We start from the raw sequence: 23,032 nt of genomic DNA, 5'->3' as shown, positions 1-23,032 counted from the left end.
ATACCCTCCAGTGTCTTCAGGAAGGCTGTGTGGGGTTCCTGAGTTTGAGAGTGGCCTGTAGCATGCTACAATTTGTAGAGCAGTTTTGCCTATGATTAGTTGCACCTGGATGGTTTCCGCTTGCATTGCCACCAACCTGGAGGTGTGGGTATCCTTTATGAATATGGATACACCCCCTCCTTTTGTGGTGTGGTCCGGGTTTTGGGGCCGGAACGTATGATATGAGGTAAAACCTAATAGTGCTGGGGTGCTCTCAGGAGCCTTGAACCAGGTTTCAGTTACAGCACAGACATCGATGTTCTCCATACTGAGAAGGGCATCGAGTGCATGCATTTTGAGATTTAGACTTCTGGCATTGAGCAGCATTACCCTCAGTTTCTTCCCATTTTTGTTTTCTAGGGTGGTAGGTTTAGAATTTGAGCCTTGCCTAAAAAGGCACTATGGGGTGGCAAGAGCCTTAGCCAATATCCGGAATCCCAGGGGTGACAGGTGCAAGCCGTCCCTTGCGAAGCAGCATGGCTTGTCAAGCATGTCATCCCAGGCAGACAGACACTGGATCCCCTTTGAATTGACACCAGACATTAAGCCAATTGTTAAAGCTGATCATCTTGTCTCTATATTGTGGCATCATTCTTGGTGAAGGAAGGATACTGCTCAGGGTCAGGGTCATACCTGCCTGGGCTACATAATCAGAGAGCTCCTCTATGTCTCTTTTCATGTAGTCCAGGGATGTCTAGTTCACATTGTCAAATGATTTTCATGGTGCAGATGTTGTCTCATATAATATACCTGCTGATTGGTTTATAATGAAAATAATTATATAAATGGGTACAGAAATGGAGTGTTATATTTTTTCTGTTCTTCACGTCTGCTCATTCTTGAAGTTATTACACCACTCTATAGTTGTTAAATGTGCTGTTTCGCTTTGGATTTCAGCATACTGGCTACGATTCATTCTGTGACTCTTATGGTACTTTTTAGGTATGCAAATAGTGTGAATGAATAATATTCCAAAGCATAAAGTCTAATAAAGGTACTTATTCATAATTAATTGATGTTTATGTTGCTTTTCTATGTAACAATACTTCACGAAGCATATCCCCTACAGTAGCGCACTTTGAACACTAAACGGCAAAAGCTGCAAAGGGACACAGTGAAAACACTGGCTGGTTTATTTTGTAACTGTTTATGTCAAAAGATAATCAGAGGAAATACATTAACAATGTGATGTTTAAAAGTGTATTGCTTTAGAATGTCAGAGTGCAGTGACTTCATTTTTCAACATTGTTTATCAAATCATCTATGGAGTCAATATTAATGTTCATTATATAAAACTGTAATCTTCCTGTCGCTGGAAATCAAAGTAATTGTTATGTCAATTCTGCCAGCTTTGTATAACTGCAAGTTTCACTAAATCACCTCTTTCTATTCTAGGGATTTTTCTAATATGAAAAAGTTATAATTAAAACAGGATATTATATGTGCTGTGCAGGAAAGCAATGAGTTTGTGGGCTAAATATCAATATGTTAGTTTCATCCAGAACTCATTGTCATAAAAAATTTTGTCATAAGCAAATGTTTTATTTTGAACTCCATTGGTTCTCTAGATGCCTTTTTTCAAATGTTAAGATATTTGATTATTTTGATGTTGATTTATATCTTGACTATCTATCTAGTTATCATAACACACATTTCATTATTGTTTTGCAAGCAAATACTGATGTTGTTGCGATACTACTGAAATGTTCTTACATAATTTTATGTTTCATGACAGGTTTTATGCATATATATACATACAGTTTGGATTCTTAGTTAGATAAGTTATGATTTTATGCAGTGTGATAGCTAAATGTTTGTATTATTTAGTCTTGACATAAGGAGGGATGCAATAATATATCAAAATATATGCTCTGAGAAGTTTCCTTATTAATTTGAAAATTACAATACCTATGTTAGTTGATACTCCGCCCATCTTACAAAAGTCTAAAGCAATACTTCAGCTGCCCAAGAGATGCTTATGATAAGGAAATGTTTAGATAAGCTTTGAGCATAACTTGAAGAAAAGACTAGAAGAAAATAAAATAGATCTATAGGTTATATAACAATCTCCTACATCATTTTAGAAGTAGGTAAAATAATATCTAAATGAAGGTTTGTTTTTGTTTTCTTTTAATAGATTTGAAATATAACAAAAAGATGAAAAAGAAGAAAAATTATAAGATAAACGAATTCTCAAAGATATCTCATTCTTATTAATATATTTTAGAAATATAACCCATAACTTTTCTGGTATATTTATCCCTATCTATTTATTAATTTTTAACTTTTAAAAATGTATTTTTATTTTACTTTATATGTACAAGTACTCTAGTAATAGAAATGTTTGAACTCTAAGGATGTGGTTTTAATTTAATTACTTAATAGACCCATAGTAACATTTATACATCTTGGAGAGTTAATAGGTTCCTAGCTGTTTGGTCTAATACTATATTAGGTAGCTGCATTGGTGAATAGTAGCATTGTGCACTAATGATGATAGCGGGTGGTATTGATGATTTATTCATCAATCCAGGAACTAGATGTTTCATGGTTAGTTTTGCATATAGTTATGTTTTTATGTTCTCTGAATTGTATCCACTGTATAAGTCCAAAACAGTATATATTTGTCAAAAGTATAACTTAATGTCTGTGTTTAAATGTTTATCTTTGAATGTAAATGGTCTTAACAACCCTACTAAGAGAGGAAAATTGGCTAAATATCTGGCTTCTAGTAAAGCTGATATTGTATTTATGCAAGAAACACATATCATTCAGAAAGACTTAGGCAAAATATCTTTTAATGCATATAATATTCTAACCGAATCTCATTTCCAAACTAAGAGAAGAGGAACAATGATTTTATGGAAGAACTTTTTACCAATTCCTAAAATAATTGATACTTTCACTGATAAAAATGGCATGTTATGTTATTAGTATTGGAATTAAATAAGAAATATTTCACTTTAGCCAATGTCTATTGGTTACCTGGTATAGGTGCTAAATCAGCAAATAAATACTTGGAAATAATATCAGCAAAATCCAAAGGAGATATCATCATGGCAGGTGATTTTAATTGTATCTTACCAGTTAAAGATACTACAAAAGGTAGTAATGTTAAGATACAAGCCCCAGCTAAAAAAATGATTAGTTTTGTCTCGTTATATAATCTTAAAGATATATATGTGATCAAAGAACAGAGTTCTCTTAATTTTACACATTTCTCTTACAGATATGGCACTCAGACAGCCATTAATAAAGTGTTTATATCTGATAACTTAATACCTAAGACACATGATGTTTTCATCACTTCCTGCCCTCTGTCAGACCACAATAACATAATATTTAAAATTAATATTAAACTGAATGATCTTATTCATTGGCAGAGACTACCAGCTTATATTATTAAGATAAAGGGATTTGAGGAATGGTGTGTTAATGAATTGAATTATTTTCTTGAAATTAATAATATTGATACAAATAAAATAATTATTTGGGACTCTTTAAAGTCTTATTTATATGGGAAAATAAAAACCTGGTATCTTCATAAGAGGAAAGAATGGGACAAATAATTATTCACCATACAATTGAAAATTGACACTTTAAAATGAAACTACACCCTAAAGATATGGGTTCTAACTTGGAATTAAAACAACTAAACTTCATTATTTAGAAATCCTTAGTCATAAAGTAGCAATTAATCTAGAGAGATTAAAATTGCAAACATATTCCTCCAACCTCAAACATGTGTGCAGATTAGCAGTTAAAGCGAAAAATTTGACTAAAAATAGACATATAACAGAGATAATAGATACTTCTAAACACAAATCAAAACACTTTTCAGATCTAAAAGAAATTTTGGAGATTTTTCATTCCTATCATGAATCCATGAATAAAACAAATCTAAATTTTACTAAAAGTAATTCAAAAGTAGAATTTTTAAGAAATAATATCAATAACAAACTTTCTAAGGAACAAAACACTAGATTACTTAAATCAATATCATTGATAGAAGTTAAAGACAGAATATAAAACCTTAAAAATAATAAAGCCCCTGGTCTTGATGGTATAATAAGTGAATTATATAAAATCTTCCCTAATTATGTTTTGAAAATATTAGTAATAGCACTTGAAGAATTTCGAACATGTGGTAAACTTTTTCCTTCATGGAAATATTCATTCATTTCTCCCATTCTAAAGCAGGGTAAAGATTCTAAACTTGTTTCCTCATATCGCCCCATTTACTTGTTAAATATTGGCTATAAAATATTCAATTCTATATCAGCTAATAGACTAAATCAAATGATGCAGACATTAATAAACAATGATCAGGCAGATTTTATATTAAACAGAAAAGTTCATGATAATATTTTTAGACTCCTAACATTAATAGATTTTGCAAATAATAAAAAAAGAACTTTCAGTCATTAGCCTAGACCTAGATAAAGCATTTGATTCTATTAATTGGACATATTTATACACGGTACTAGAAGAATTTAATTTTTCTTCTGATTTTATAGATTTATTAAAGAAACTATATGAATGTTCTATAGCTTATATTAAAATTGGTGCCTTTTTATCTGGCCCACTTAAAGTACTAAAGGGCAATAGACAAGGTTGCCCTTTGTCTCCTTTATTATTTGCATTATCAATAGAACCCTTTGCCAATTTTATAAAAAAACAATGTCAATATAAGAAGTTTTGAAGTGGATGCAAACTATTTCTCTAAAATCCTACTTTTTGCTGACAACATCTTATTAAGAATTGGCAATATTGATTTATCGATTGACCATGTTATTAGATCATTAAAATTCTTTGAAGAGATCTCAAGTCTTAGTTTTAATCAGAATAAAACAGAAGCTATTCTTATAAATAAAAAATTAAGTAACACCTTATCTATTCATAATAATTTTAATTGGACTAATGACAAATTGAAATATCTAGGGATTTATACACATACTAAATGGAAAGACACTATAAAAACAAATTATAAAATGTTGTTGGAGCAAATTAGAGAGCATATTATTAAATGGAATAAAATGCTCTTTACCATGGAAGAAAGATTATCCCTGATAAAGATGATTTTATTACCAAAAATTCGAGTTTTTCTTCAAGCGCTAGTAGCTCCTCCTTCTAGGAAGCAACTAAAATATTTAAATTCTTTATTAATTAAATTTCTATGGCATCCTCAAAAACCGAGAATTAAATATGACTGGCACTATAAAAATTGGACTAAAGGAGGAATTGCTTTTCCTAATCTTGAACTTTATGCAGATGCTATTATTCTTAATATAACAAGTTTATGGTTAAGCCCAAAATACTCTTCAAATTGGAAATATTTACATAAAGCAATCCTATTAAGTAATATTGAATCTGTAAATAAAGGTATAGACTGCTCTGAAAATATTAAGTTTTCCATAGTAATTAAACAATTCTTTTTTAATAGTGAGGTGAAAAATGTAAAATGTATTCCTATAATTAATTATATCTTGCAAAATTTTAAAACAGTAATAAATAAAAATCGACTAACTAATAATTTGTCCATCCTAATGTTCCAAATAATCTTAACCAATGGTTGTTTGGACTCCTTTAACATGGCGAAAACAAAAATTATGGAAGAAAATGGTTTAATATTTTGGCACCAATTTTTAGGAGACAATAATATTCATGATATCACTTATCTCTTAGCTAGATATAATGCCTCCCATAATAATTGGTTAAATATACAAATCTTTAGAGAGTTTATCCTAGCAGAATCCAAGAGATATCACTATTCTTGTATAACAGACCTTCCCAAAAAGTTATCTATCCTTTTTGAATTTTCCCATTTAGGATATAATATAGGTATTTCAATAACTAGATTTTATAGTATTCTTAGATATGATTCAATAATATCAGAAAACAATTTATGGAACTACATGATTAATTTCAATAACACACAATTATCAGAAAATGATAAAATATTAATTCTTAAATCTGTACATTATACATCTTCATCTACATATTGGAAAAATTTCACTTGGAAATTTATCCATAGAAGTTTTATTACATAACAAAAAGCCACTAGAATAAACAAGGACTCTTGTAGATGTTGGAGATATGATGAGCTATTGGATGCTGATTGGGCACACATGTTTCTAGAATGTAGAACAGTAACACCATTTTGGACTGAGTTTAAAAACTTTATTAAAGCTTTGTGGTCAGACAGATGTGAAATTTCTAATTATTTGTTGCTTTTTAATGCACCAACGCCAAGGTATGTTCCATTAAATCAAATGAAACTTATTTGGACCCTTCTTGCTACAGCAAGAAAAATCATTACCAGAAACTGGAAATGTAAAAATATCCTCACTTTTAATGAATTTATATATTTTACTAAGATTATTTGTAGTAGGGAATTACAAACAGCTTTGTTACGTACCACAGATGTTACTCAAACAAATTGCATGGATAAAGCTCAAAAGATTATTAGACAAAATGTAATCTTTATTGAAGATTTAGCAACTATTTTGGACTCTGTATATAGTTTGTATAGTGTTTGTATTAATACACTGTGTTTCATTACTTGTGAAATTTATGTAATTGTTTTTAATATTTGAAAACCAATAAAAACAATTAAAAAAAAGAATCATACTTCCTTTATGTTTGTCTTTACCGGTATCATTCTGTGAGCTCACTATATTCATTTGTTCTCATTGTGGTGGATTGAATAGAGTTGGGTCGTTGTCCTGTTTCATGGTTGAAATGGGACAGAGTGTGTCTTTTATTAGGTTCTCACTGTTCCCCCTTTCAAGAAAGTCACTTTGCAGTTTGTCCAGGTTATGTAGAAACTGCATCATTTCCCAGACACACGAGCTATCCTCATCCCTTGTGACTTTATAATATTTTTCTTTGTGATTTTGGGGTGCATACTGTCTGCATGTAACAAAAGGTTGACCCATGTGGGTTTTCTATACAGGTCATTGTTTAACATTGTATCACTTTCTTTTTTGTAAATGGTGAAATACAGAAATTCTACCTTTTCAAAGCTGTAGTGGTTACTGAAATGCAGGAAGTCTGACAAATTTTCACTGTAGTCAAAGAATTCCTTAAGTTTTTCCACTAAGCTGTTCCATGAGATGATGATATCACTAATAAAGCAATAATTGCAGTTCATATATGGGAGTTACCTAGAGGTGTAGATTATACTTTTTCCCCAGTTAGCTAAGGCTATGTTTGCCAGGCTTGGGGCCATTGCTGTTCCCATGAATATTCCCCTTGTTTGTTTGTACAATCTCTGGTTAAAATGAAAGTAATTGTTTTAAGTACTGTGTACAAAAGCTCAGCTATTGCATGTATTTCCCTGAGGTTGGTGCAAGTCCTAGTGCATATGAGTTTTTTAACTGCTTCACTGCAGTACTCATGTCAGTACTGTGTAAAGCGCTTCCACATCAGTGCTAACATGTACCGTGTCTGGCTTGATCCTAATTTCTGTAATCTTTTTCAGAAAGTCAAGAGTGTCCAAGATGTACAATGGAACATTTCTGGCAATTTATTTTATTTTAAATTCCAAATACATTGATAGGGGCTTAGTGGTAGAGCCTCATCCTGCTACCACTGGATCATATGGGGGGTCAGCAAGGGTTTTGTGTGGCTTAGGGGATGCCAAAACACTGGGGTATCCTCGGGTGAGTGACTGAGAAAATTAACTAAATCATCATCAAGTAGATTATATGAGTTCAGAGCAGCAATTCTCATTTTCACATATCTGTAGGCTTGGATGATATGTTCAATGTCCACCATTTGGTAGAAGTCTTGATTTCCCAACACTGTTTCAATTTTCTGGTTGTAGGAATCAGTAACAGTGATGAAGATTCCCCTACCTTAGTATGCCTTCATCACTCTCCTCCTTTTATTGGTGCTGAGAATTTTTAGTGCTGTTAGTTCATTCTGAGACAAGTTATAAAACTTTACCTTGCAGGGCTTTATAAGAATTCTGTGGATGGCCTCCTCATATTTCTCCTCATATGCCCATATAATTGGGTGGAGAGGTTGGCAATATGTACTTGGTTCCTTCCATTTAGATACATGGTTGAGGATTTCATTCCCCATTTCTTGGTCTTCATCCTGTCTGAGACCTGAGACATCTATATTTCATGCTCCTTTCATAAAAAAAAAAAAAAAAAAAAGATTTTCAAGTTCAGCTTCCAGCAAAACAGCTTACGGTCAATAATGGTGTTAACCATGTTGCTCCTGCTATGGTGTATAAATGTCGTCCTTTTTCCCTGCACTTTTGTTTCATTTTCAGTCAGTGGAATCTTGGAGTTGTTCCATATTTTTATCTACTGTCATTTACTAGGGGGCTGAATTGAGTTCCCTGAGGTATCTGTCAAGGGGATGGTGACATACCCCCTGGGTGGTAAAACTCATATCCCTTTGTTTCCTTGTCCAGTTTTCTTTGTCTCCTTGGTACATGGTGTTTTTCTGTACCATTACACCATCCCCTGTTGTTGCTTGGGTGTTTGTTGCATGAAGTGGACCTGTGATGATCTCCTTTCTTCTCTCTTTTGTGAAGTTTTGTCTGGAAGGGATGCTCTCAAAGCAGAGGGAAAATCCTTCTCAATTGCAGCAACAATGAAAAACACACCCACCACTTCTGGCCAGGCAAGAAAAATGACACACCAGGATCCAATGTAGAAAATGTAATAAAATAAAATCCCTAGCGCCTCAGCTTAAAGCCTTCAAAGGAGAATAAAAGCACAAAAAGCACCCAAGCATTTATAGCACAGCCAATTCGCATTAATTACATAATTACCTTCAGTTAAGCTAAAAAAACTTTCCAGTTACATTCCACATTAATACCTAGTGGGCTTAAAGTCCCATACTTTAAAATAAAAAGTCTCTTTGTACAAAAGCATTTTTTTACATCCAAATTGCATCCTTTTCCACAAATATGTTCTAATATAGTACACTGTAAACCATCTGGACTTTTATTATGGTATTTTTCAAAATGCACTGCAACAGGGCTTTCAGATTTGGCATTTTTAATATCCCTGACATGTTCTTGAATTCTAAGTTTAAAAGCCCTCTTGCTTTCACCCACATAGAACATGTTGCCAGGGCATTTTATAGCATAAATTACCCCTTCTGTGTTACATGAAAACTTATGATTTGCTTTGAAAAAAATTCCATTAATATACTTAAATGTATTACATATATGTTTACATATACTACATCTTCCACATGGAAATATGCCTACTACACTTATCATAGGGTCAATACTGCAGTTGGGGGTAGAAAAGCCAGCATGTACTAATATATCTCAGATACATTTACCCTTATGGTATGAAAACATAGGTACCTTATGCATTTTCCCAGAAAGTTCTTTAAATTTTAAAAGGAAATTCCAATAATGTTTAATCACACCTTTTATTTCACTAGATAATATGTCATAAGTAGTAACCACATAACTTTTTCTTAAGTTAGGCACTTCATTATTTTTTATATTGATAGGTTGCCATGTTTGTGGTCTATCTGTCTGTCTATCCAGATTCCCTTTAGCTTTATTTAGCAAGGTATATACATTTTCTTTACAGTAGTCCCTTTTAATAAATAATTTAGCTGTTACATTAAGCTCATGTATTAGATCTGGGCTATTATTGCAAAGCTGTTTGACCCAAAGAAATTCCCCATAGGGTATAGAATAGATCCAGCCCTCCTAACTAATTCTTTTCCCTATGGGGAATTTCTTCGGGTCAAACCAGCTTTGCAATAATAGCCAGGATCTAATACATGAGCTTAATTTAACAGCTTAATTATTTATTAAAAAGGGCTACTATAAAGAAAGTTCAGAATCATAGGAAATATTTAAAACAGCATTGCAGGACAGTCTCAAATAAATACAGAAAAAACATCTAAATTAAGCTCAGCTCTATTCCTGACAATATCTAAAAGAAATTACTGTACTTTAGTTAACTTACTATTACAGCAAGGCAAGTGTGTTGAATGGATCTTCTAGCTGATATTGCTGGGTCCAAGTCAGAATACAGAAAAATCTGTCTCTTTCAGAGAGTTCTTAAATTAATATCTCAAACATTGCTGCTGGGATACTTGCAGCATGACATCATTTCTTATCATATGACTATCCCAGGTGAAACCCCCCACTGCAGCTGGCAGCATTTAGCATCTCTCTGTGAAAATACATAGACCTCAGATCTTTTGGCAAATGGTGGAAGTCATAAAATAATTTACATTCCTCCCCATTTAAAGACAATACAAAAAACTTCTAATTCTAGACATATGCCTCCTGTTGCAATGAAACTTAAAGATAACATCCTTTTATTACATGGTTATGAAGTAATTTAAGTTTTCAGCTATTCTTCTGAAGTTAACTTTTGTGTTTCAGTTCCCATTGTTGTTAAAATATATAGATCTAAACAATTACAATAGTGTATATACATTTCTGCTCAGTAGTTTACAAAATATCTCTTCAGCACACGTCTGTACAGTATGACATACAGTTCTAATACATCTGTAACACAAGCATCTTGCGTGAAGCATGTTGACATTCACAAATGACACACAACCACTTACAAAATGCCAGATAGCTGGGCTGGCAATATCTTCTTCTGTCACACTTCTATATAAATCATATTAATAGTCACAAATGACATATAATTATTTATAAATTCCAGCTACCTGGGCTGGCAATATTTTCTTTTGTGACAGGGACCATCAGGTTGAGAAAATCTGCAATCTGCTTCAGGATGTTGACCATGTGGGCCATATGTCTGCCCACATTGTCTCCAGCAGAGTTTCTACAACTGATCCAAGAACAGCTAGGCAACCATCTCAGGCAGTAGAGATGGGATCTCTGCTGGTAAAGGGCCAGAACCACTCCATGCAGAACGTCACTCCCTGTCTTATTGTCATCATGCACCTTAGCCACAGCCTCAGCAGAGGAATGATGCGACAGAGGTGCCTCCCATGCAAATCTGTCATCCAGACTGCAGCAAAGAGACTAATTTGGAAGTTTACCATAAGTGAACTTATCCTGACATTGGACTGAATACATTTAAAGGATATCTCAGTATACTTATGAGGTAAACTAAACCTTAATGGCTGCAAGCCTCTCAAGCCTCCTGCTGTAGGTGGCTTGGTTACTGCCATGGTGTACTCATGCTGAAACAGGAAGGGCATTTCTGAGAATTGTGACAAGTGTAAGTTAAGATGTAAGAACAACAGATACTGTCCTGTATATATGTCCCTTTGGATGTGTGACAGGTAACAAGGAAGCGTGTCCTCTGCACTTAAGTTAACAAACTTAAACAGAACATGAGATATTTACACATAGCACCATACCAGATAATATGTAAGTACTGTGTGAGGATGAAGCTTAACCCCACCCTAGAGCACAGCCCTACGGAAATCCATGCAAAGTCTATCTGAAATATTACATTTACTTATTTAATACTATTTTTAAATGGATAGGTGGGCTGCTCTACTGACTCTTTTCAGCCCAAATCATAATACAAACAGAGTATAAAATGTGATACAGCATTACAAAATCCAATTACTGATAAAACAGTATATTACTCATGAAGTGCATAGCAAAATAATAGTCATGTATTGCAATGAATATAATAACATATAAACATCTTATGTCCAATATTTTCATATTTAATTCCTGTTACCACTGGTGTGTAGTGAAAATCATTAAAGGGAAATAATAGTCAAAATGCCAGGGTGGATTTTAGGGGGGTTGTGTAGGAGGTTACACATACTGTCACCACCAACTCTGCTTCCCATGGCAGACCCAGGCAGTAGTAGACATGTACTTCCTGATACCAACCTTCACAAATACCTGCTAATAGCAACATGAGTCGCAAACCTTCTACAGCATAATGGAAAATACAGTACAGTGTTATCCACTTATTAAACCATTTAAGGCAATGGTGTCTTACCCCCATTTCCCATGCATGTCATGTCATAAGTGTTTTACTGACATGCTGCACCAAGCCAAACCAAGGCCAACACAAAGGCATGTTTCATAGCAGCTTAGAGTTTGGCCAAGGGGGCATCCTGGAACAGAAGAGCTTTTGGTGTCCCTGTAGGTGAACAATGTCTCATGGATCATCACTGAAGGAGTGGATACTGACAGCAGGATGGGGCCACCACTCTGCATTATGGCAGATGATGCACCAGTTTAGCACCACTTTTGCCAGATATTTGTATGGCAACAATGCACACAGAGACTATTGGTGACCTCAGCAAATGCTGCCAATGTTTTGTTATACAAACATCAGGTATCCAGTCACATTTGGATGGCAACAGCAGTAGGTTAGGAATATATAGTACATCTTGCATGTACACCCTTGATGTGCATGCCAGAAGGACATGTTTTTGGCACATGTACCAATACTCACTCTATAGTTTATTTTTAAATATATTCACAGGGTAAAGCACTTCTGTAGTGACACCTACAGAAACTGGGGTACAACAGGCTTATGTTGACAGCCACATACGGGACTGATAATAAATATGAGACACATATCCGAGTCACAGATTGATGACACTGTGTATATTCATACTTAGTAGAGGGTGAAAGTGTGCCCTCCTTCACAGACATATACTGGACTGTACAGTGTGACTGCTAATTAATCCATTGGAGGCAAGATCCCCTGTGGAACCAATCACTAGTGATACTCTCCTTGTGGGTTTCACAGCAGATAAGTGCACCATATCTGAAGTGAATTTATCCATCACTTCACATCCTTGTAGGAATGCTTGACTTTGACATGTGTCACAACTGGCCCCTGACATCAGGAGGTACTCAGGATCAATCAATAGATATACTGCAGTGTCATTATATTTACTGTATTGCATAGTATCCATAGTGATACAGAAACCAGGGGCAAGTAATGTTTGGTTTTATGACCTTTTTTTTGGCACACATTACTGCATTGCTCAAAGACTGTCAGTGTGAAAGACTGTCAGTGTGACTATCATCATTTACACTGACACTGTTGTGCAATGTGGAGGGAGGGAACCCTCCGAAATATCTATTTAGTGGACCATTATGGGGTACATAGTCCCCAGCAATACCCAAACTTGTGCACATCCTCATCATGAGTAGTTAAGACATCTGTGATATATCCAGTGTGTCCTCATTTTGTCCCTGAAAGGGCTCTGTAACTAGTATGAGCAAATCTATACATATCTTGTTCTACACAGGTATAGGAAGTTCATGCATTCTTGTTAATTCTATGCATGGCTGACATATGTCAACCAAGTCCAGCACAGTCTGTTTTGGTGGATAAAATTATGAGAAGCTGCCACTGATGAAGTCATTTACACTGGTACAGGATGGCACTAATGCATACCACCAGGAACCAGTGGTACTAAGATCTACAGAATGCTGTTTCATAATGACTACTACTCCAAACATTCTTGCCACCTGCAGTGATGATCTTTTTGGAGTGCTTTTCCTTTTATAGCCAGGTGAGGAACTGTGCAGTCTCCTCTACATATGACTATGAATTGCAGTTGCTTTCATCTTGTATATATTTGAACATCATCAGGACCTCATTTTACATCTCTATTTCATTTGGATGCCATTTTGTAGTCATTTGCTTATATCTTCTGTTGTAAATTTAGGGTCACTGAACTGTAGTACAGCAGATACTATGAGTCTCTACTAGTCTGTACTAGTCTGTGTGGCCAGGTTTGGTACAAGTGCATGCTGCATACTATGTAACTTGTCTATGAATCCCAGCCAGGGTGTTAATAAATCAGTGACCAAGTGCTTTATCTAAAGAACGATCTGTTGTTTAATATAATGCAATATTTTGTTAACAGTTTTTACTGAGCTTGCCTGTTTCTCTGGCATTTACTAATTATGAGCAATCCAATTTAAAGATAGTTTTGTTGTTAAAAAAGTACCACTTTTGGAAGATCTTATTATTTGATTATTATTGAGTACTGGGTGAGGTTAATAAAACCTTTTCTGCGTTTTACTCCAGATTTACACTTGGCATAGTGGACACTGTGCTGAATCCTTGCTCAGAGATCTCACCCTATATGCATCTTTTTATAGTTACACAAACAATATACAAAAGGCTCCTTGGTATGCATGCCAGATGAAGCTATGTAATTAGCAGGCATGCCTGTTTGGTGGAGAGTCAGGCAGGGTATACCAACAATTTACAATGTACAGCCCTTCAGCAGATGCTCCGCCAACAGTGGATGTTTCCCAACAACTGTCAGTGCAAGGACTCTCTCATCCATGTCACAACCGTCCTACTTTGTATCAGAAATTACCAGCCTTGGTCCTGCCTCAGACAAGTAGTCTCTAGAAGATTATATAACACCATCTTCAAGTACACTTCCCCGAACCATACAACTACAGCCTATTGGACTGAAATCAGGGATTGTTTTGAACCTCACTGGAAATTATGGCTTTTACAGAAAGTCAGTGAAAATAATGTGGGGCAGGCGAGCTGTGCTGCTTACCTCCAAATAAATATTTTAAATTTAAAGTCACCATATCATAGCAAAAGTTATATTCAGCCGAGGAAAATTTTAAGTAGACATTATTCATAGAGAAGTTTGACTTTCATGTGTTTTGGGAAGTGTATTTCATGCATTGCTATGCCACCATATGGAACAGCTTTCCTAACCTGCTAATCAACAGTGCCATAAACTGAAGCAAAGCCACCCCCCTGATGAAAATATTCCTTTGTTAATCCTACTACTCCTGTTAGCAACCAAAGGACTGCCACTTTCCTCACTATAGCAGCAGTGACTGATTTTGGTAACCAGCCTGTCACCCTTCTCTCTAAAATGACAAGAATGGTTTCTAGTCAGATGATGGTGATTAATGTTCGCCTCATGCCACTTCCCCAAACCTTTCAGTGATCACTGTCATATGTACATGTTCTCCTACTGCACTTCAACAATTAGTATCCTATGTTTACCTCCTCTCACCAGTCAGCGACTGGTTCCTTATGTCTGACTCTGCCCTCACCTGGTCTATCTGTATCAGACTTGCATTCATGTTTTTCCATCTCAGTCTGATTGTGATCAATGAACCAGCATCTTACTGCTGTACCCAAGTAATGATTCAAGCAGCTCCTTACTTTGGCAGAAAATTCTCTATTCCCCTCCAATTTTCAACAGGGACCAGAAACTGCCCCCCCCCCTTCACTTTGCAATTATAATTTTTACTTCTCTCACCCACCCATTTGTATCACATACCTTTCCCTAGTGCACATTCTATTCTGATCCCTGACATAAGTTTACCATATCCATGTGAGGTACTTAGCTGTTCCATTTAAAAACTGAACCTCCCTAGTATAAGGAAGTCTGTTTTTGGATTCTGTTTACATTAACCTCTTCTGTGCTACACAACCCAAATTGTCACCCCTACCTCCTAGAGTCCACCCCACCACCCTTTACTTTGCTTCAGGTATACAGAAGTATGCGTTACCTACATCATAAACCTACCTTTATTAGCATCCAGCTCTAGGATGGCACTAATAATTGATCTTTAATCTCTCTTTCTATCTAATGAAGGAATGCAAAATCCAGTTTTGTGATATCTGTACTCTGATTGCTATTTAGAAAAAAAGTCTTTCTTACATTATGGATATATTTTATTCACATTCTCTCCCTTATCCACAGCTCAGCTGATACAATCATTTCATTTATTTATTTATATTTTAATTCCTATTTTATTGATTTGCAATAAAATAGTACAGTGATAATCCATTGATTCATTTCTAGTGCAATGTCTGAAATGTGACTCCACGTAATATTATCAGAATCTACAAAAAACATTTAACATAAATCATACACAATCGCTAAGAGTCTGGAAAATCTGAATGCATATATATATATATATATATATATATATATATATATACATACACACACACACATATATATATATATATATATATATATATATATATATATATATATATATATATATATATGGCTGCCAGATGTACCGTCACTGAGAATGGCATGTCTTATCAGTAATCAGTCTTTTAATAATTTAGGAGGAAATTAATCAGTTGTTACATTGTCATCATATTTATGAAATCCAAGCATCTTTTTGTTAACAGAAAATGAAGTCATTGATTTATTTAACTGATTTAGGATACACCTTATGGAGGTCATAAAGGCTATATGGAACATTGTTTCTTCTTCATGAGTTACATCTCTTGGAGGTAATATTAGCACTTTTTCAAGATAATATGAGTTGTTGTGCCTTTTGTCATAAATTGTCTATTTGACAGTATGCCCACCAGTAGTAGAACAATGTCCTAACAGCCTACAGCCATGTCAGCAAATAGGTTCTGACACTGCATTCCATTTATATAACAGTTGTAAATGTTAATAGGCCTTATAGACTGTATTTATCTGTATTACTTGACTTCTTGGTGATATAAACATTTCACACTTATGACAATGAATAATTTGTTTGTGTCTATATTATTTAGTATTTCCTAATTCCATTCATTGATTCTCAGTGAAATATGGATCTTGTCATAGCAATGCAGTTCTTTTTTGCTTTCTTTGCCCTCAGAGACTGTTGATCATCAAGTCCCCTCCCAATCAGTCAGCCCATTTGTTCCCCCCTCACCTAGGTAAGTATGGAATGGGAGTGGACAGCATTCATCCAGGTATCAGGGAATAATATGAAGTATTTTATCTGTTTTGCCTTAACTCCCACACCCATTCAGTGAAGTTCCAGAGATGTACATATAATGAGCTTACCACAGAGCATCTCCCCTCACTTCCACAAGGATTGGTCCATACAAGCAAACCTACTCCTTTTCTCAAAGCACAAGAGAATCTCCCCAGGTTTCCACCATAGAGATCACACTGCTCAGTATACGCTCGAGTGAACTCTGCCCTTTCCCACCCTCCAGGAGATGTAAGCAGGAGATGTAAACAGGAAATGTAAGTGGGTATGTTTCCTTTCCTCCTGACCTTCTCTGCATGGCTCTTCCAGTGCCAGTAATTGAGCACCAGTTGCCTGGGTCATAGCTTGATCCCTCTGCACCGCAGAGACAGTTATACCATTATACTTTAGACAGTGCTTTCATTGACCCTTTCTTTAGAAATAGTTCTTTCTGTAAACAGTGTACAAGTGTCTCTTTTCCTCTATTTTTTAATTTGTTGGTTTACTATGTACAAGTAAATACAAAGGATAATGGTTTGGGCCAAAGCTTCAGAGATATATCTAAATTTACACCATCATTTATAATGATCTGTGATATTTGTTCACATCATTTTATTAAGTAAATATATTTAAGCTGTGAATATAGTAAGTTAGCCATATAACTACAGCTTCTTTTAATAGTTTTCTATACTTTTCTGTAATATTTTATGAATTTTGTGTTTAAATTAGAAGGTTTCTTATTGTTCAGTGCTTCACTTTGTCACATAAGTTCCAGAATTTTATTAACTAAAATCTAGATCTAAAGAACTTTTTTTTCTTTCCTTTTAAGAATAATGTCAGTAATCCAATTTACTCATCATGTGGGACATCATATATCAGGCACTGTGATAATGCAACAAACAGCTCTTACACTTTTGGCTTGTGAATCTTTTCGACAGTTTATTACTTATAGGCAAGTAGTCTTTTGCATTGCAAAATATATATTTTATTATATTAATATTTCATTTTGAAAAAAAATAAAAAAAACAGATAATTTCATAGTTTAATATCAAACCATTCTACTTACTAGAACAAATGCCTTTTGGCAACCACAGCCAAAAAGGCTAAATCCTGCACTTGTATTTTCTGTACTTGATAAAATTATTTCCAATGACTGGTTAACATTCCCTAGCTGTCTCCCTGATATTAAGTCAAACTTGCTGTCTTGAGTTTACCTGCAGTATATCTTTCATTAAATGTTGATGAATTATTCTTACTATAGTAGGTTGTTATGGAGAATGATGTTTGTCTTTTCGGCTTTTCCCGGTTAGGGGTCGCCATAGCAGAACTCCAGTCCGCTAATGATTGGCAGAAGATTTTTATGGTGTCGAGTTGCCAGCCTGACACCCAGCCTTCAGCGAAGGCACGCCCCTTCACGCATGTCTTTCTGAGGCCACTCGACCGCGGGGAGGACATGCAGACTCCACACAAAAGGCACTCCAGCCGAGAATCAAACAGGAGAACATCTTGCTGTGAGGCAACAACGCTACCGCTGTACTACTGTGGCTTGTTAGGGAGAATTATATAGATACCAAGAATACCTATCTTGTAATTTTGTTGCCAAATGCATTGATGTTGAATTTAATTTTTATTTCACTTGTAGTAAAAATATTTGTTATGGAGAATGATATAGATACCAAATATTTTTACTACAAGTGAAATAAAAATTAAATTCAACATCAATGCATTTGGCAACAAAATTACAAGATAGGTTTTCTTAGTCTCAAACAGTTACAGTACAAAAGCTTTCCTATTTTCAAACAATTACAGAATAACCCCATATTATTTCTGGAGTCAAGCAAAGTTCACGTGTTCAGAACTGAAAGAGGAATAACAGATTCAGTCACTCTTGATGTTCTGGCATAGGTTGATCGTCAACACTTTTACAGCTTCATATATGGCATGCGACTTGCACGTATCTACATTTCTGGATTTGATCATCAGAAGTATTAGTTTCTGATTGTTCAGGATTCACATTTACTGGTCTTCCAATGCAAAGCTTTAAAATGTCTGCACTTGTTTAATTCTCAAATGTTTTAATACTCTTGCCGTTCTGTGCTTAACCCCAGAAGGTCAGTGTCTGCACATTATAAAGATGGTCACATCTTTGCCTCACAGAATTCTGTCAATGTGCTACATGCAAAACAGCCATGAATTCAGAAATGGCATTCGTATCTTGTGTGCTGCAGAACATCACAAATCAGTAAGGTTCACATGTTGTACCTCAGTGATGCATTAGCTTCTAAAAATAATTGTCAAATACTGTTGTATTCCAAAAGAACATGTAACACTTCATAATGAAAAAATATCAGTGTGGAGCACCGTTCCATACAGCTTTCATTGGCATGTATTCACTGTTGCTGTCCGCAGGAGGTTTTATGTCCAGACTAGGTGAAGCTGCATTTTGTTTTTGCATTTTCTGCAGAAAAACAAGCAAGTTTTGAAATTAACAACTTGAATATGTTTAACGATTTTAAAGTACAGCTTTCATATTAGAAAAGACTTAGTATTTGTTTTGTTTGTGATGACACATGGATAGTAATACTATTCATTCTGTTTCATTTCAGATTATGCATTTCACAACTCTAATAAATTAGAATTTCATGAAAGTTAAAGAAAAAAAAAATAAGTCCACAAACAGACAGAGCTTTTGCAAAACCATTCACATTACAAGTAATGAACCAAATGTGAACACACAAACAGACATTATAATAATTTAAGCCACATTGTCTAACCAGCCAAGCAGTAGAATTATCTGTAAAGTGTTTATTTCAGTATTCCAAAGTGTTATAAAATCCTAACCTGTTAATGAATTTAGAATATATATATATGTGTATACATATATATATATATATATATATATATATATATATATATATGTGTGTGTGTGTGTGTGTGTGTGTGTGTGTGTGTGTGTGTGTAATTTACACCTCTACTCCATACTCCGTACCTCTAATCAGCAACTATTACACGCCTACCAACCCAAAAAAACAGTACGGAAACTCCTTTATAAATCCTCCATCACCCAAGTGTAGAACAAACTTCCCAGAGACATTTGTTCCACTATTCACCCATCTCACTTCAAGGAAAGACTCAAACTTCATCTGTTTAACTCCAAAATCTGTCCCTATGGTGCTCCAACTTAAACCCCCCCTCCACTCTTTGCGTACCTCAATAATGCCTCCCCTCTTAAATAAGTATCTCCCTATCTGTGGATACTCTTCTACATTCTTATCTTCAAGGACCTACACTGTTATAAATATGTAATTAGTTTGATACTATATAATCTCACGATTGTACACATGTATTTGCTTTTTGCTTTACGTTTCAAATGTTCTTGTATAATTTGTTTCTTGTCAAATTTTTAAGTAAACTTTCTTTTTTATCATTACATTATGTTCTTTGGAGTTTTTCTCCTTGGGTCTCCACTGAAAATGGGCCACAGGCCCAGCTTGACCAACCTAGTTAACAAATGTCAATAAATAAATAAATGAAATAATAAAATGTATTGCATTTTAAGTGTGTGTGTGTGTGTGTGTGTGTGTGTGTGTGTGTGTGTGTGTGTGTGTGTGTGTGTGTGTGTGTGAAAATACTAGGGTTAAAAAGTTCCCCATTATCCCTGGTATTGTGCAGAGGTATGGGTGACAGTCCCCCCATATGATATTTGCAAAAAAGAGCAACAGCAAAAGGAGTTTTTTGTCCTTACTGAATTTGGGCATTTTTCCAGAAAGTTGTAATTTCATACTTGAACCATGTACATGTATCTCTCTCTCTCTCTCTCTCTCTATATATCTCTATATATATATATATATATATATATATATATATATACATACATACATACATATGGGTCCCTATCAGATTACCAAAGTTTCAAAACTTTGAATATCATTACAGCTGAGACCATATGATCGACATTTTGAAACTTTGAACATTTTGAATGGAGTACCTTCAGAATTTTATTTGCCCAGTCAACTAGTATAGACAGATAAAGCCCTGACTAGGACCTAAGTGACCTGAGTTTAGGTAGTGACAAAGGTGCTGGTTGGAGCTGGCAAGGGATGTGAAAAGAATAAAGGGAAGGTTGTGGAGATTATGTGGGAGCAGGGCTAGGCCATTCACCCTGGTTCTGGTGGAGATTGGAGTACATCAGCTGAAGGATTGAGTGAATAGGTAGATCTGGGAGTGGCGACCTCCCCAAAGGTCTGGAGAGGAGCTGATCTTTGTAACTATCCCTCATTGCACAGCCTCGTACATGATGTCATGTAGACATTGTAGTATCATACAATGAAAAGCACTTCCTTCACTGAGATGTCATGGCAGCTTCCCTAACTGATTCATCACACCTTGCTTCATCAGTATAGGGGAGGCTATAATCATCGCCAGTGGGGTAAGACTGGACATCCGCATAGAGACAGCACATCCTAATTTCTTCCAACTGCAACAGGCAGTCCATCAGCACAAACTTCTGAAATAATAAGTATGAAACTGTAATGTCTGGCATTAATGACTTATTTTAATCCATAGTGATTTACCAGCAAAAGAGGTACGGGGGGTTGTAATTTCTTGCCTTTTATGATTTTTTTTCATTCATTTGCTCACAATGAGACATCCTAGTTGTATTCAACAAAATTGCTCCATTCAAAATGCTACGTCTCACATTTTGTCTAGGGGAGGTGCAGATCCTTTCATCCCACCCCCATTCCCTAAATATATTAACTCCAGGACTGCAATAGTTTGGACAAAGTGAGCAACTTTAAAGAGCTGTTCTACTTTCAGAAATTACACTCCATCTAGTAGACTGTCCCCATACTCGTCATTCTGTGGTATTACAGTCCGAATAAGAAGCAAGGGGTTCTTTTCCTCACTCACATTGTGACAGATATCTGACCTGCTTTCCATGAATTTAGTAACTATCTGCCTCTTATTGCTTAATTCTTCTTTTAGCAAAAATATTATTGCACACTGTGTATTATACAATGATTGGCCATTAACATTCAAAAACAACCTCGCCGATTTGTCAGCCCAAAGAACAGGCCCGTTGTAAATCAAGCATATAGCAACAGGAAAAATCCAGCTGCTGAAGTATCCTTGAGTGCCTGCACTTTCCTATGGGCATATGCAAAAGAAATAGCTGCAACACTTCAGTCAAGAAATAATCTTATATATGGGGAAGGTGTTTGTAAGCTACTACATCAGCCATGATGTAATGCATACAAATCAAGTAAGTAGAAAAAAAAGAGATAAATCAAAAATGTACCTGGTTTTAATTGTACACAGAACACTGCGGCTGACACAGCAATTTACAAACACCTTCCCCATCTACAACCTTCAATGTACTGCCAACCACTATGAAGCTCTAGAGAAACAGCAATAACTTCACAGTAAAGTAATAGGACCCAAAAACACATCAGATACATGCGTATTTAGTTTATTTTTACTTGTTTCCTATAAAAGAAAGAGATGACAAACTTCCAGTATTTCGCACAAAAGTGCTCAATCTTCTTTGTTTTCGACTGCTATTTCATTATTCTCAATTTACTGCTGTTTCACACTGGTAGTAGGTGGACTGAAGATTACCAGTTTGTTTTCCAATATGTACAATAATTTAAAATATGAAAAAGAATTAATAAATAAACCAATCTACTTAAACAGTACAAACTAATTAATAATCCAAAATGAGCACATTGATTGGACAGTCCAAAAAACGTGCCCATTTTGGATAAAGTGAATAAATACTTAAAAAAATATGTATAACACAACACATAATAAACAAAACTATAAATAATAAACTTAAACTAAAAGTCTGGAACTATTTTCTCTCAAAAAAGTGGAAGAATACAAAATAAAACAAATAGAAACCCAAATAAAAGCAACAAAGACACAACACAAAACTAACACCATTGTATAACAGCAATAAGCCATGGCTGGGTGTAGGTAATGCTAATTTAGCCACAATTGGCTTTGTTTGGTCACTTGGGCTTCGCCCTTGTGACCAAACCACACCAGCCGTGGGTAAATCCAGCATTACCCACACCCAGACATGATATAGCTATAATAATACATCTTAAATTTTAGGAGATGGAGAATAATGATTATAAGTTGGTATATTGCTCATTTGTATAACATCAGTTATAATTTGGATGCTGTTTCATCAAAAGTTATGATGGTTACATACATTTAATTCTTGTAAAACTTTTAATTGTTCTGAAGGATTTGCTTGAGCACTAAGGAACATTTTGAATGAAACATAGGTTCATAGGTTCATACTAGGCTATCTGCCCTAGG

The 23,032-nt window shown here is 35.0% G+C and overlaps 1 protein-coding gene across 1 annotated transcript in view; it reads right to left on the bottom strand.

The window, feature by feature from the left end:
- Nucleotides 1-18,143: 18,143 nt before the first annotated feature.
- Nucleotides 18,144-23,032, bottom strand: part of LOC122792921 (T-cell-specific surface glycoprotein CD28-like) — a 79,411-nt gene continuing 74,522 nt past the window's right edge. The window contains exon 5 of the mRNA XM_044060491.1: nt 18,144-19,163. Within this exon, the coding sequence (XP_043916426.1) occupies nt 19,053-19,163 (111 nt within the window). The 3' untranslated portion in view covers nt 18,144-19,052. The remainder of the gene's footprint in view (nt 19,164-23,032) is intronic.

This window comes from Protopterus annectens, chromosome 2.part0 (assembly GCF_019279795.1).
Source record: "Protopterus annectens isolate FY-2018-M chromosome 2.part0, PAN1.0, whole genome shotgun sequence".
Taxonomy (NCBI): Eukaryota; Metazoa; Chordata; order Ceratodontiformes; family Protopteridae; genus Protopterus; species Protopterus annectens.
The sequence above is the reverse complement of the archived record's forward strand: the minus strand, read 5'-3'. Positions and strand labels throughout refer to the sequence as shown.